Source organism: Gopherus evgoodei, chromosome 17 (genome assembly GCF_007399415.2).
Source record: "Gopherus evgoodei ecotype Sinaloan lineage chromosome 17, rGopEvg1_v1.p, whole genome shotgun sequence".
NCBI classification, from domain to species: Eukaryota; Metazoa; Chordata; order Testudines; family Testudinidae; genus Gopherus; species Gopherus evgoodei.
Window position 1 is genome coordinate 7,746,625 of NC_044338.1, and position 15,693 is coordinate 7,762,317.

The window sequence follows — 15,693 nt, forward strand, 5'->3', positions numbered from 1 at the left end:
AGCATTTGTAATGAAAACTGAAATACTTTAGAGACAAGGCGTTTGTAGTTAACGTTTTGAACAGTGGAGTCCATTCTAAATAGACCTTGGATTTCTGATGTTTCAGAAACTCTTCCTGCCTGAGATTCATCAACATAGTAACATGTATTTGTCCTCCAAGATCTTATGTTCATATATAAACATGCCTTTTAGGATCCTAATTTGGAACAAAGGCGTCTCCACAGATGTATTCAAAGCTGAGTGCAAGTTTAAACAGTAAGTGATTTAGAAGTTAGCATGCATGTTGGGCAGGTAATGAATAGAATATATATTGTGTGTGTCTCATGAATCCGATTGATGGGATCCTGTCAACGCTTTCAAAGCTTCTAACATAAATTGCTGCCTTTCTTATCTTGATGCTCTTAGGATGTCCACAATGCAGTCACACATGTACTCGCATGTACTTGATGTGTTATAACTACAGCGAGGATCTGTAATTTATCAGAGATGTTCATCTTGGGGATTCTTACCCCACCACTTGCTTCTGGCAGTATTATAGCCAGAATACTGGGCTAGGTGGACCAGTGTTTCAATCCAGTATGATACTACCCCTTCAGAGTATCATCATGAATGAGTAATGATAGGACCTCTATAGAGATGATTTTACAATGAAATAGGTTATACCTGCAATAGTTATGATGCTTTTGATTAACCTAAAATAACTCACTAGTTTGTACCACTGCTTGTGTCTGTGCTTCTGGGAGCTGTTTCTCAACCATTTGGAGTAAAAATAAATAAATATGGGAAATGTGTAGGGAGTATGTTATAAAGTAGATGTGTGTACTGTGTGTGTATTTATATACTGTGTGTGTATATTGTATACTGTTTTAGGGGTGGGTACTATTAATGTGTTTAAGAGGGCTTGTGCAATTCTCTTCTCTCACTGTCAGGATAAATTATCCACCAAGGGCCAGTTCCCCGCAATACAAACTAAGGTTGTCTTAAAAAACAGTGTCCTTGTGATATATTTATGATGTGTATTTCCAGTTTGCATATGGAGAAACCTGAGGCACAAAGACGTTAGGTGACTTTCCCAAGGTTGTACAGTGAATTGGTGTCAGAGTTGGGACTAGAACCCAAGTTGCATAACTCACTCCCCGTGCTTTATCCATTAGTCTGTGTTGCTCCCATGTTATATATCATTGCAATTATTTATACTTCTGTGTGCTGGAAAGGGCAAAGTCCATGTAAGCATTTTCCAGGTTGTGAGTAAGTTGATACTGTACATGAAGAAGGAGTCGTGAATTTTCATAGTAGTAATTGGAGAAGGGATGGAACAGGAAAACTGCCTTTTATTCTTCAAGGCTGTGGATTCCATTACTGGGCTGCAGTCTCCCAGTCTCTGCCAGCACTACCCAGTAGCTTTTCCTATGCACCAAGATATGTGGGGACGGTAAACATGACATTGCTAGAATAGGAAGAAACCACTGGAACGTAGCCACACCATTTCTCCTTGTTTTTAAAACTCTCTCCCTCCCACCTTGCTTCTGACAGAATATTGACTAGAAACCAAGATCCCATTTTTGCTTAGCCTTAAGGGCAGCCGTTTACAGAGTAGCAGTGTTACATAGGTTTACTGTGTCGTATGTCTGTGTAACACTGGATTTGGATCTTGTATTTAGCTGCCAGAAGTGACTGTGATGAAGTGGGAGAGATAAACTGATAGATTGAGTGCCAGAAAGATGTTGGGAATCAATCAGATAAACAGGGCAGAGAAATAGCTTGCTGTTTTCTAGTGATAATAAACCAGTGGCCTCTGGTCCCTGAATTTTTAAATATAATTGCTGGGGTAATAATCTCCGAATATAAGCAAATGAAAAAACATCACGGGAGGTGTTCTTAATTCTGCTTGAGCTGCCTTTTCTCTTTTGCAATAAATGTGTGACTTTTGAAGGTGGGGGTATAAATCTTCCTTTTGTTGTTTGTCTCTACTTTATTTAAAAGCCAAAAAAAAACCCTCAGGAGATATTTATCAGTAAATGTTGGTAAACATTAATTTCATCGTATATACACACCTGACGCAGAAATATTTCCATCGATGATGATAGAAATTCAAAGATGGACAAAGTAAGAAAAATGCTGCTTGAGAACTTGTTAGAATTTAAGTTAAGACTATTTGCTTTGTATAGTTCGACATGTGAAGTTGACACAGTTGTGTTTTAATGGTTATCAAGCTTTAACTTTTTGAATCTCTGTATCTGCTGTCATTAAATGATGTCTGCCAACCCCCATAATTTTCCACATCTGTTAAAATTTAAATAATCAAAAATGCTAAAAATAAACATACATTATTATTCATCAAAATGATATTAAAACATAAAAATCAAATTCTGCTAAGTCTATTTATAACACTTTTTTTGGAAGAGGGGGTGGTTTTCACCTGCTTTTTTCAGTGATTTGCCCATAGTATTGGAATCCACATAGTGCATTAGTTTCTTACATAGAGCAATACTTGAGGACATCTTTTAATGTCCCAGCTGTGCAGAGGTGATTGGAAGCAGAGTCTAAGGCAGGCTGTTGTAAATGGCAGTGTCTGGGGGTGGAGGAGGGTGTACTAAGCTGCCACTGCATCTGTTTGGTGTTGCATCATGGTCGTACAGTTCTTGCCTCCAGAGTTTTGGCTGCCAGCTGGGGTCAGGTATATTCTCATTCTTTCATCTTGCCTGCATGTACTCCTTTGGCAGGGTAAGCTTTGCATCAGCATTGTGACTTCTCCCCACCTTACGCTCAGGGGCTTTGGGGGCACTGATTGAAATGAATGGAGATCTTTCTGTCGATTGTAATGGTACCTTAATTGGCCACTGGATTCTAGATGTCTTTGTTGTGCAGAAGCAGGGGAAGCCCTCCTTAGACATCTTTGCAAAAGACAAAAAGACTCTGTGATACTTCAGTTTCTTTTGAGTTTCAAATGCCCGTTGTATTAATTTAGATGGAATATATGAGTCAAAGGTGTTAAAATAAGCCAGTCACTGTCCATCATTAAACACGATCTGGGGTTTGGTATACAGAAATCTCAGCCTGTTTATTACCATGGTGCAAACACCATTAAAAATCCTTTCAACTCTTCATTAAAAATACAGAAAAGAACTAAAAGAGTTAAAGGATTTGGAAGGTTAAGTATTGATTAAAACTTTCGTTTTAACAACATTTCTTGTTTTCTTTCCTGTTAACTGGAGAGAGTTTTAGAAGGAAACCCTCCCTTGTTTGACAATCTCTTAGATGGTATCAAAGATGGTGATATCTGTCCTTTTGGGGAAAAGAGAAGACATTAGTTGAGATGATCTGCAGCTGTTACTAAAGTCTGATCCCGTTTCATCTCAGGTGATGTTGGGGATCCTGTTGGAGCTGGTAGGGGTGGTGATGTCATCTTGCTACCTCTCTTTGGCCGAACTGGTCAGGGGGTCCCTCAGGATGAGGAGAAAGATGGTCCGAGGTCCCTGTAGACAGTGGGGTTGACAGCCGTGATGAAGCTCGCATCAGTAGTTTCCATCTGTTCTTTCCATTTCCCCCCCAGAGTGTCCTCCTTTATGAACCCAAAAAGAGAGCAATAGGTAGAATAGCTCATCCCCTCGTTATTTTGTCCCCCAATTGGGCCTAATATCTGACACTCCGATTTTGGTTCATTATTTTCTAGTTCCACATCTTCTGTATTTGCCAAGCATGATTTTAACATAATCCTTGAACCATCTCAGTAGGTCCTTTTGTTGACAGTCTCTGTCTCCTTTTCCCATCAATATTTGTTGTTATAGGTTATTGTGACATGTTATGAACCTTCACATACTTTTTACAGTTCAGTGCATATTAGAGTACATTTGTAAGCCCAGTTATCACAAGAAGAACTCTGTACTTCAATTCATTCGTGAATGAAACAGTGACATTTTGGGAAGTCTGCAACTTGGGACGTCATGTATTTATTTTTGTTCTGTATGCAAACTATACAGCATATAATATATAGCTCGTGGCTTTAAACAGACATTGGTCAGGTATCCCAGAAGGCTGCATGCGACACCTTACTGGCTGCAGGAAGACACACAGATAAAACCCAGCCGTTTTCCCCAGGACTCGGAAAGGAATAGGAAAGCTTGTTTTAGCATCTGTATGCTGGCTGTAAAGCATTCTGCCTTACCAGGGTGTGACTCTTTCTTTGTGTAGAATTCATTGTAGAATCACCACTTTTTCTGCAGTTCCACTTTTTTTTTTCCTGACAAAAGCCGCTTAATATCAGCCTTTCGGTTCAGACAGTGGGAGCCCCTCCTAGATCACTGCTAATTGTAAATGATAGGAGGCATTGAGTAGCCAGATGTTGCAATACACTGGTCTCATGGAGGGAAAAGGAGTCTGAGGGAAGTTGCTTGGCATATAGGACCAAGTTCTATAAGTGGGTACAATTCCATTCAAGACAATAATATTTGCAATGGGATTAGATGAAATAAAAATGGTGTGTGTGTGTGTGTGTAGGTTAGGGTGATCAGATGTCCCAATTTTATAGAGACAGTCCTGATATTTGGGGCTTTGTCTTATATAGATGCCTATTATCCCCCACCCCCATCCTGATTTTTCACACTTGCTGTCTGGTCACCCTAGTGTAGAAATAAACTTCCTGTCTTGGGCATGTTTTTGCATATTTGCCTAGTATAAGGGGCGTGTGTGTGCGTGTGCACACACACACACACACTCTATCTATTGATCTATCTATCGATCTGTCGATATATCTATCTAATCGGGATATACAAAGAGAGAGAGATTCCTCTGAAGCATCTGGAACTGGCAGACAGGTTACCTACCCGCTGTTGGTCTTATTTTGCATGACAGTTCCTATGCTCCCATGAGCTGCACCTTCATACACCACCTAGGACTGCACTGTTTGTATTGCGAGAATGCTTGGATGCCCAACTCAGATCATGGCCTGTAATCTTCGGCCTACTTCGCTCCTTAAGTTCCCCTAAGAAATGGTGCTGAATTCTACAGGATGGCTTTGAGTTTTCAGGTACTGGCCAGCACTGGCTGATCCACCACCATCCCACTTATTTAGACTTAAGATCACCAGTTCATCGTCCTGTGGTGGGAGACTGTTTGATCCAGTGTGCTACAGCAGTGGTCCCCAACCTTTTCGTCTGGCAGGTGCCAGATGAAGGACCAGGGCGGCAGTGGAGCATCCCCTGAAATGCCACTAAATTTCTGCGGCATTTCAGTGGCGACACCTCTCGATGACGTCACTTGTTGGCAGCAAGCAGCGTCATCGAGAGGCGTCGCTGCTGAAATGCCGCAGAAATTTGGGGGCGACGCCTCTCGATGACGCTGCTTGCCGCTGACAAGTGATGTCATCGAGAGGCGTCACCGCCGAAATTCAACGGCATTTTGGCGGATGCTCCACCGCCGGCCAGGATGCGGGCGCATTTAGATGTCCCTGCGGGCGCCAGCACCGCATTGGGAACCCCTGTGCTGCAGCATCCTTCCCCTCTATATCTGCCTGACTTTCTCAGCTGATACCAATGAGGCGGGATAAACTAATCATAAAATGATGAAGGGAATGCTGCACTAGTCATTGATCCATCTGAAATTAACTGTAGCACAATAAGTCTTCCTAATGGCCTTCAGTTATATGCTCCGGTCATGGTTTTTTATTTTTTTTATTTTTTTCCCCTAAAGAAGGGGTTAATATGAATTCACCTGCTCTTTTGCCTCTGGATTTTGTTTTATTGATTGTACTTTTTTCAGACTAGTCCCCACCATGTCACTCAAAATTCCTGCTGTCTTTTGAAGCTAGTGTGGCTAAGAAAACAATAATGCCTTTGGTATGTGGACAGGGTTTCATTTAAAAAAAAAAAAATTAAGGCAGTGAGGCACACACATTCCACCTAGCTTCCTTAGGCTCCCTTGAAAATCTCAGACTCAGTGCTGACCTGAGTTTAATGTGCTTTTACATTTGGTTATTCTCTTCCCTCCTCTAGCTCCTTCGAGAACTTATAGAAAGGAAAACCAGTTCGCTGGACCCCAACAATCAGGTGGCCATGGGCAGGTAAGTGATGAGCTGTAGCTCTCTGTATGCTCTGTAACTAGCTTCACTCCACAGTCACTTCAATTCCATGAGTGTAAAACTTCCCCAAAGTTCCCAATCCTGCTTCTTTATGTGTGACGGGTTCCCTCCGGGGTGCCACCTGGAATTGGGGTACCACTGAGCCCTCTGATCCACCAGCCTGGACTCCGCCTCTCACTGTCCTGCTGTGACAAGCTGCAGACCTACTCCCAGTCCTACACTTCCATCAGCATTCACACAGGTAGGGACACACCCAGCTGCAATTATATGCAGGCTCTTTGACTAGCCACTTCACGAACCAACAGTAGAAAGGCTAAAGCCAAAGTAACTCTCAGCTCCCCAGGCACATCCCTCCTCTGGGGCATAAACCCAAAATGATGCCGTCTTGCACTGCACAGGGAACTGTACAGCGCAAGCTCATAGAGTTCATCCCCCCCACTCCTCAGTGTGGAGAGGAATATGCAACAGCCTTTGCCCCTACAGCTATGATTTCCCATGCACTTCACTCCAACTCATTGGTTTAGATAAAGCAAAAACAAGTTTATTAACTACACAAGATAGATTTTAAGTGATTATAACATGCATCTGAGGAAGTGGGTATTCACCCACGAAAGCTCATGCTCCAAACGTCTGTTAGTCTATAAGGTGCCACAGGACTCTTTGCTGCTTTTAAGTGATTATAAGTGACAGCAAACAGATCAAAGCAGATTGCCTAGTAAATAAACAAAAACGCAAACTAGGTCTAAGAGTACTAGAAAGATAGGATATAAATTAGCAAATTCTCACCCTGGCTGATAATACAAGCAGGCTGCAGATTCTTAAGGCACCAGCTACGCTTGCTTTGCAGCCTGGAATCCCCAGGTGTTTCATACACAGATTAGAAATCCCTTTAGCCTGGGTCCAGCACTTCCCATAGTTCAGTCTTTGTTCCTCAGGTGTTTCCAGGAATCTTCTTGTGTGAGGAGTGAAGAACCACCAATGATGTCACTCCCTGCCTCGTATAGCTTTAGCATATGGCGGGAGCCCTTTGTCCCAAACCTCAGTTTGTGGAAAAACACTGACATCCCAAGATGGAGTCCAGAGTCATGTGGCCTGGTCACAGGCCCTTGGATACCTTGCTGAGTCATAGCAGTCATTACTTACAGGCTGTCTGGAACCTTCTCAAGAAGGCTTACCCGGTGATGGATAAGTTTTTTCTAAGACCTATTGTTTTCCCTAATGGCTCATTGCCCTGAATAGGCCCTTCCTCACCCACAATCTAGACTGAAAGCATCTTGCCTAGTGGGCATCACCCAGGTGTAACTACATTTGAAATACAGCTACACAGTCAATATTCATAACTTCAGATACAAAAACGATACATGCACACAAATCGGATAATCATATTCAGCAAATCATAACTTTTCCAATGACACCTCACAGGACTTATCTTGTACAAAATGCATCATAATTATGCCATAATCATGTCATGTAATAATAACAGTATGACGAATATGGGGTCAGTGTTGCAGTATGCTTTTGCCATTGACTTCATGGAGAGCAGTTGGGTGTAATAAGATGATTGGTTAAAAGCAATGGCATACTATCAGCGATGCAGGGTCTTTTCAGTGAGGACTTTATGGCTCTGGACTGCCAGAACTTGTATTTGCTGGCCTTCATGTTGCAGGGCCCCACTGGTTTGCCCAAACTTGGAGAGGTGAGGTCTTGTAACAAACTTTGGGACTATTGAATGCAGCTGTTGGTGCAGCACCTAGAGGAATGGTTATAAACAAATAAAACCGATAAATCACCCCAATAATAAGAAATGGCTTAAAGATGATGCCTGAAAGCATTATTACTCTTCTGCAGCCAGGCTTATTTCTTTCAAAGCCATCTGCACTCTTTCTTGCTTTCCTGTCTACTTCCTATCAGACTCCCCAAGTTTGGGGGGAAGAGTCTTGCTGTAGCCTGACAAATGTGCTCTAGATGAAGTGACTGGTGAAATTTGGGATCAGATTATGAACTCTTGATTTGTCATCATATAAAGAATAAAAATTGCTGTGTAATGTGCGGTTCCTGTGTATTCACCTTCCCTGCTGTTTAAAAAAAGAGAGAGAGAAAAGGTACAGTACAATTAAAACAGCATAGGGGAATGTTTCGTATATGCCAAAAATAAAATGTATGCTTTGAGAGGAAGCTCTTATTTCTCACTCTAATTCTGTGACTAGAAAATACAGAACATTCCAAATACTGCTTAATGAACAGTATACATTTAAATAGCCACAGGCCATAATTTAGAAAAGCATAAAAGGAAAGGAAAGCCGAAAACAATAGAATAGAATTCTCCACTGAAAAGTGATATGAGAATGTGTGTGTATATGGGGAAAGGAAGGGAAAATGCTTTATAAAATGTTGTGTTGGTGAAATAACTTTTTATCCATGTGAAATATGACTTGAATTTTAGTGCAGTAGGTCAAATTTATTTTATGTATGTCTGAAATATTATGGAAAGCTATTCACTATAATTTAACAGGGCATAGCCAAAATTGCATTTAAATGGTGGTTACATTGTACATTTATCTGACTTTACAATAAAATAGATTATAGTAATTAAGATTATATTAAGATTGCGGTAATTGGCTTTTGCTAGATTTTTCCCCCTGATGTTGGGTTTTCATTGTATAAATCAGGTAAGAGGACGCTTGTTTCTTTTTTTTTAAAAAAATGTTTGTAACTAGTAGCAGTTTATTCCCCCCCATAGAAACTTCTTTGATTTGAGCAAGTTCTGTTTGAGGAATTGAATCCTCCCTTCTAAACAGTGATGGGGAATAAGCAGCACTTTCTGAATTTGCTTGTTGTTTTCCTTTTGTTTGTTTTTATTAAGAAATGCACTTAACATTATGCAGTGGTTTTGGCGGGGGATTTGCCAGATATTATAGTCAGAGGTAGTGGGAAAGAAACACTCGCTTGTAATTTTATATACGCTTTCCAAAAGCCTGGAAGGAAACTAATTCAAATGGAACTGCTGTATAATGTTAAATTTGTCTATGAAGTTAGTGTAACCCTCCTCACTTAAAGAATCAGCTACATCTGTAGCTTATGATAAATGGAGATAGGTAAACAATCTATTCTACTGCGTGCTTTCTTTATACAAAATACAACTTATTGTAATAGCTGTTGAAACAAACAAACAAATGCAGTAACCCTTTAAGGGTTTTCACTGGCCTTAGCATTTCTGTTTGATGAAGAAAATCTTTTGAATTCTAAAGATTCTTTCTTTTTTAAAAAATGATCAATAGGCAAGAAAGAATAAAAACATAGTGCCAGATTGTACCCGCTGTGGCTTTTTCCTGCACACCGGACATGAATTCCCACTGAATATTAATCATTGCATCAGGACCAGGCTGACTTATCTGTCTCCCACAGAATGGCTGGGGCTTCAGACCCTGAGATCTGCCAGAGTCCATGGTCATCTACACATAAGCCCTTAGTCTCTACGATTCCCTGTGCTCGCCTGTTTGTAGCTGTGTACTCCTCCTCGGAGTATTTCAGTATGTAGCACAGGGAGACTGGTGTGTGCTAATGAAAACGAGGGCAGCGTTAGCTTGCAGTGGGGTCCTGTACAGGTGATGGACAATGCCACAGTTATTTAGGGTAGCAACTTTTGGGTGAAGAACAATGCTGTGGGCATTTGAGCTTTTAAAACTGCATTTCCGTGGCTTTTACCATTGTTACCTTGTGATTCTTCCCAAAAATTTTCCTGATAAAACAGCTCTAGCAATGATTCATAACCACTACTTTGGATTCCCCAGGCAGTGGCTGGCCATCCAGAAGTTACGAAGCAAAATAAAGAAGAAAGTGGACCTAAGAGCCAGCAAAGGAAGGAAAATCCGGTGAGTGGCAGCTTCTTCAAACTACAGAGAAGTAGCTCTTGTCTCACCAGTTGTCACCCGACTGCCCTATTTTGGCACTGACATGCTTTGCCAGACTTGTTTTGGCCTTGCAAGGTAGAAGATGTTGCTTTTGAGACATGCCCGTTGAGGGTAGGGAGCTCTTAATGAATCTAGAACTAAAGATCAGTTGGATATAATCAGGGTGGGAATTGGCCAAATCAGTCCTTACAAAAATGTTTACTGGGCATAAAAAATGTCAGGCATTTCTGAAAGTCTCTCCCTCAGAGATTGAGGGCTTTGTGGGACTTGTGCCCCTAAATCCTTCAGGGCTAGATTTACAAAGGTATTTAATTGCCTAAAGATGCAGGTAGGTGCATATGCCTGTGTTAGGCACCTAAATGCGGTAAACTTTCAATAGAGATGAGGTGAGTGAGGAAATATGTTTTAGTAAACTTTCAATGGGAGTTAGGTGCCTGTCCGGGTGAGGTGCTCTTGTCAGTCCCACTAGCCACTTATCTGCATTTTTAGGCACTTAAATTCTTTTGCAGGTCTGGCCCGTAGTCACTACAATTTGTGACCTTTTCCTTCTCCTGTTTGCGTTTGCAAACTCTTCCAGGTTGTGGGGTGAGACTGGAAAGTGTGTAGAGGAGCTGGGATTTGTTCCCCTTTGCAGAGCAGGTCTGTTGCTCTCCCTGAGTTCAGAGTGACTGCATGATTTGTAGTGGAGGAGGCATTTGTAGCACAGAGGCACACTGGAAAGCTGCGCTGCTTCATGAAAAATCTGCAACATTAACCATCCTTTTGTGAGTAAACTATAAATCTTGAGTTTAGATGACATCTGATAGAAAGTCAGTGTGGGTCAGGCCTGGCATAGCCATTTTTAAGATAGATGTCGTAAAATAATTTATTAAAAGAGCTACGAGTTACTTTGTTGGCCTGAAAAGCCTGTAATTATTGACTATCAATATTCTGTTCTGTCAGCATCACACATAATTGGATATATTCATGATTCAGTCAAAACTACTGACAACGTCACACAACTGAGTCAGACTCGTAAACCTTTAGGAATAATGGGGCAAATTTCTCATGGTGTGTGATCCATGCACTTCGGAATTCCTGGGAGATCAGAACTCCCTCCGCATCTGTGGCTTCTTACATGTTAGCTACCTTTTTAAACAAGAGTTGCGCTGACCTAATGTATAGAAAAGAAGAAAATATGCGTTTGCTGATGTATGTGATTAATGCACAGTTAAATCCTATCATCTTTCCAGGATGGTCTGGTGGAGAGGGCTGGAAACCAGACAGACTAGGTTCAATTTTTGGCTCTGCCAGTGGGTCACTGTGTGTGTGTGTGTGTCTTTTCTGAGTGATTGACTAAATCTCTCTGCACTTCCATTTCCTCCTCTGCAGAATGTGGATAGACGTTACTTATCTTTTGTAAAGCACCTTGAGATCCGGGTGCAAAACGTGCTATGTAAGCACTAAATATTAATTGCTGTCACTTATCATTGTAGTCCATCATCATCATACTGGCTTTCCACACCTTTCTGTGCTTTAAGATGTTGGGATGAAGGGTGCTGTGTAAGTGCAAGATGCTGTCGAGGGTTCTCTAAGCACTTTTAGAAGCGCCTGGCCTCTTAGCACTCCAGTGAGGGAGATGAGTGCTATCCCCATTTCACAGATGGGGAAACTGAGGTACCAAAGGGTGAGATGAGACTTTCCTGTAGTCACACAGTTCGTCTTGGGAGTCTTGTCTCCCAAATCCCTTCTCTCACCCACTAGACCATATTGTTTCCTGAGTGGATACCTATGAGTTATAGATTTCTACTTCTCCTGGAATAATTGGGTGGCTATGACTTGGGATGTCTCACAGTGTCTTTAATTTAATACTTTGTATCTGATAGACGGAGGTTTTGGAAGCTCACATTTTAAAAGTGTGAGAGTAACTAGAGCTGGGCAGACAATTAGTGGTAGACAATTTATTAGTGTAATTAAGCCCTTTTTTCCAATTCACAAATTGTCACTGAACATGCTGTGATTTGTATGAATGCATTAATTGTCAATATCACTTAAGTGATCCCATAGAGTGAAATACGTTCTCTTGTTTCATATTTCATCCTGTTGATTTTTTTTTTGTCGTTTGTGGCAGTTGTTTGCCCTAGTCACGGTATTATTTCTGTTCCCTGATTGGATGACTCTGCAGCGATATAAGAGGGCGATTGCTTCGATGAGGAATGACAAAGACCTGTGTTTGTGCACAAAGGTCCATGTTGAGGGTGAATGTGGTTATTTGCATGAAGAGCCATTCTGCAATATTCATGTGAGCTAAAACTCTCTCCAGGGAATGTTCCTGGATAAGAGAACAAAAAGGAGTTTAAAGGTGCCCAAGTGGAAAGGTGGCTTGTGAATCCATTTGCCTGCTATTCATCAAAATGCAAGAATAGGAATGACTTGGGTAAAATGTTTTGGACTTGGGGAGCCAACAGAATACTTTACATAGAAAGCTGGCAGGTTGGAATCTCCTGCTTTAAAGACTAAGGGTGTAAAATCAGTGGCCTGTTCTGATTTCCTCTGTAGTCTGTTCAGATTTTATTTAGCAGGTCCCAGAGCGTGAGGGGTGGGCAGGCTTCTGCAAGTTTCTGACCTAGTGGGAAAAGCAAACTGGGGATTGGGCTTTCAGAGGTGCAGTGTAACTCGGGGAGGCAGCTTCTTCTGGTGGACAAGTAACTGGACTTGGAGTCGGGAGCTCTGCCACTGTGTGACTTTGGGCAAATCATTTCACCTCCCTCTGCCTCTGTTGTTCCCTGCCCACCACTTTGTCTGCCTGGTCTCTTTTTTTTACTGTAAATTGTCCAGAAGAGAGGCTGTCTCTTATGTTTATATAGCTGCAAGCACAATGGAGCCTCAATCTTGGCTGGAGCCTCTAGGTACTACCATGACAGATAATAATCATTCATGAAGGGAGACTGGTATTGTGGGAAAGCCTCTAGTAATCTAACTCTGCTCCCACCAGTGGCTTTTTGTTTGGGCACCAGCACTAAAGAGTGACTAAGACACTGTTAGGGGAGGAAGTTGAATGCAGAGTCTTTGATTGATCAGAGTTTTCTGTCTTGGGATAAAGTTCAGGTGCAAGTATACTGCTCAAGGACACTGGAGTGTTTCGCTTTTGGCTGTGACAAAATGTGATTGGTTTATTATTGCTCATCCACTGTGTGGCATATGTTATCATCTGGCTTTTATTCCCCCCCTTGTTAACGTTAGAAAGGGTGGAAAAACTAACGACTTGAAATAGAGAGTCATTAAGCATTGGCCAACAAGGAAGCCAGCATTTCCATTTCAGGGACTGGGACATTTCAGTGCAGGAACTGGCATTTCCTTTTCTTTAATAGTTACTAATGTGCTGTCTGTTTATTTCCTGCCTTATTCAGGTATCATGTCCACAGCAAACTGGTGAGCTTCATGGCACCTATTGACCACTGTACAATGAATGATGATGCCAGGTGAGTAATAGATTAATTATGGTTCTCAAATGGCTTCATGACAGCATGATATTGACCTGTTCTTCAGTCTGTCGCCCTCTCCATTTCTTCTTATCAGTTAACCATTTGTCACTGGCATCATAGCCTGGGTGTCTTGGCCACATCTGTCCAGGCAATCTAGCTAAGCTTTCACTCCTGTAATTACTGTAAAACCAAATAAGAAGTTTCTATAAATCTTGATGCCGACTCTGTGGTTCCTGCTTTAAAAATCCCCCAGATTTGAAAATCTCTTCATTTTGGAGCATAGTTATGGACACAGAGAGCCAAATTCCCCAGTGTCCATTGGCTGAAATCCCAGTTTAGAAAAATAATCAGGCTCTCTGCGTCAGGAGTGGAGAGTTTTATATGCTATAGTCTTGTGAGTTTTACGTAATATAAATGCTGTCAGTACAGCTAACGACCAGAAGAAGGAAATTCACTTACAAGATCTAAATGATGTCTATTGTTTATTCCTATTTAAATAATAAAAATGTCTGTACAAGGCTGTAGGAGCACATTAATTAGTAAAGGTAATAAAAACAGTGTAGCTATGAATTTGACTGCTGGTAAATGTTTTTGTGGGAGGGAGGTGGGCTTAATTTTCCAATGGATGTATTTATGCTACTTGAGAGACACTTTTCTTCAGGTTCCTCAGACATTTAATCTTAACAGTTAGAGAGAAGCCCGTTTGTACGTTCATCTGTCTGGAATATGGCAATCACGCTTGTGCTGTTCCTAGTCAGTATCCGTTTGGATAGAGTTGTGGGAGTAATGGGGTAGAATTCAGGGGTCTGTAGAGGTGTCAATAAGTGTCAATAGAGACCTGTTTTGTGGCAATTGGTAAAGAAGTTGACTGTTGCTCTGTTTTTAATACATTAGGACCCCATTTATCTGAACAGGGTGACTGGTTGTTTGGATAAACAGACAGCTCTTTGTATGATGCCCAGTGGGAGATGTAACAGAGTTTTGGGTAATAGGTTTTCAGGTAAGGAATGTTTAGAATAACGTGTGTCTATTGTATTTACCAGAAAGAATTACTGCCTCTGTGTAGCAGTTGAGTTTCAAATCTCCATGTCTCAACTTCTTCCCTGGCCCTCCAAAAACATAACCGAGTGGGTGCATTGCACTTGGCTTTCTGGATGTAGCCAGCCTGAAGTGAGTTGTGGGTAGTCGTGAGTTCCTCCTATTCCTATCTTCCTCATGCATCACCCTTGAAGTTTAAGCATGAATGTTCCAGAGGCACACAGGTTATGCTGGTCTAGAGAGGGAATAGAGGTCCTTGTGGTAGGTGAATAGTTGGTGGGTCCCGGGTCCTTTATTGCTTTGTAGATTGTAATTGGCATCTTCAGTTTCACCCACAAGTTTCCAGGCAGCCAGCCGGCAGCATGGGAGTAACACACGCATGCCTTGCTATCTTGGCCAGAAAGGCTTGCCAACTTCATTCTGTGCTGCTCAAGTTTCTGGGTGGCCCTGGCAGGGACCCCTGCAGTGACTTAGCTCAGGAGTAACAGGCCTTGATGTCCATGACAGGCTCTGCAGCACAGTGGAAAGATCATAAAGCTCAGTCATTGCTAGATTCTGCCTGGAAGAAAATTCTAAAACCTGATTATTCTCTTGACCTCTTACAATAAAAGGGAATGTGTTAGAGAGACAGGCTGAACATTCCCATTCCCTGATCCACATGTATGCCTGGAGAGGGTTCATTTCATAGAACTTGAGCTGCTCTTTCTTCCATCTTAATGGTTTTTCTGTAAAGATAAGGGTAGATTCTTGGTTTATTTTCACTTTTAAGCTCCGTTGTCATTAATGGCTATAGGGGAAAGGCTGAGGTTGCAACAGCAAATACTCCTTTTCTTGACTATTCATTAGTAAGTTACTCGCAGGGACAATGTCGGCTCCTTCCTTTTCATAGTTTATTTTGCATGTCCCTAAACTCGTCTCTTCTGCCTTTCTTGTAATGTGCTTCTCTCACTACCTATGTTTTTATTTATTTATTTTGTTTTAGTGTAATTAGTGGGTGGCATGGTAGGAAAAAAAGCCTGTAAGAGCTGGTGCGCACCTTGTGCATAATAATATGCTTGATTCTAATATTTCTCTATCCCAGTATTATCACCAGTTGACTGGCTGTGACTTACACACTGAGAATTTTAAATGAGGTTGGGGTGTGTATAATATATGTTATTGTGTGTGTGTGTGAGATGTAATATATATTCTCCTATAGATTAAT

At 41.5% G+C, this 15,693-nt stretch overlaps 1 protein-coding gene across 1 annotated transcript in view; it reads left to right on the forward strand.

Annotated features, from left to right (window-relative positions):
* Nucleotides 1–15,693, forward strand: part of AATF (apoptosis antagonizing transcription factor) — an 82,632-nt gene that overhangs the window by 47,210 nt on the left and 19,729 nt on the right. The window contains exons 9-11 of the mRNA XM_030536767.1: nucleotides 5,991–6,058; nucleotides 9,868–9,948; nucleotides 13,377–13,448. Of these exons, the coding sequence (XP_030392627.1) occupies nucleotides 5,991–6,058; nucleotides 9,868–9,948; nucleotides 13,377–13,448 (221 nt within the window). The remainder of the gene's footprint in view (nucleotides 1–5,990; nucleotides 6,059–9,867; nucleotides 9,949–13,376; nucleotides 13,449–15,693) is intronic.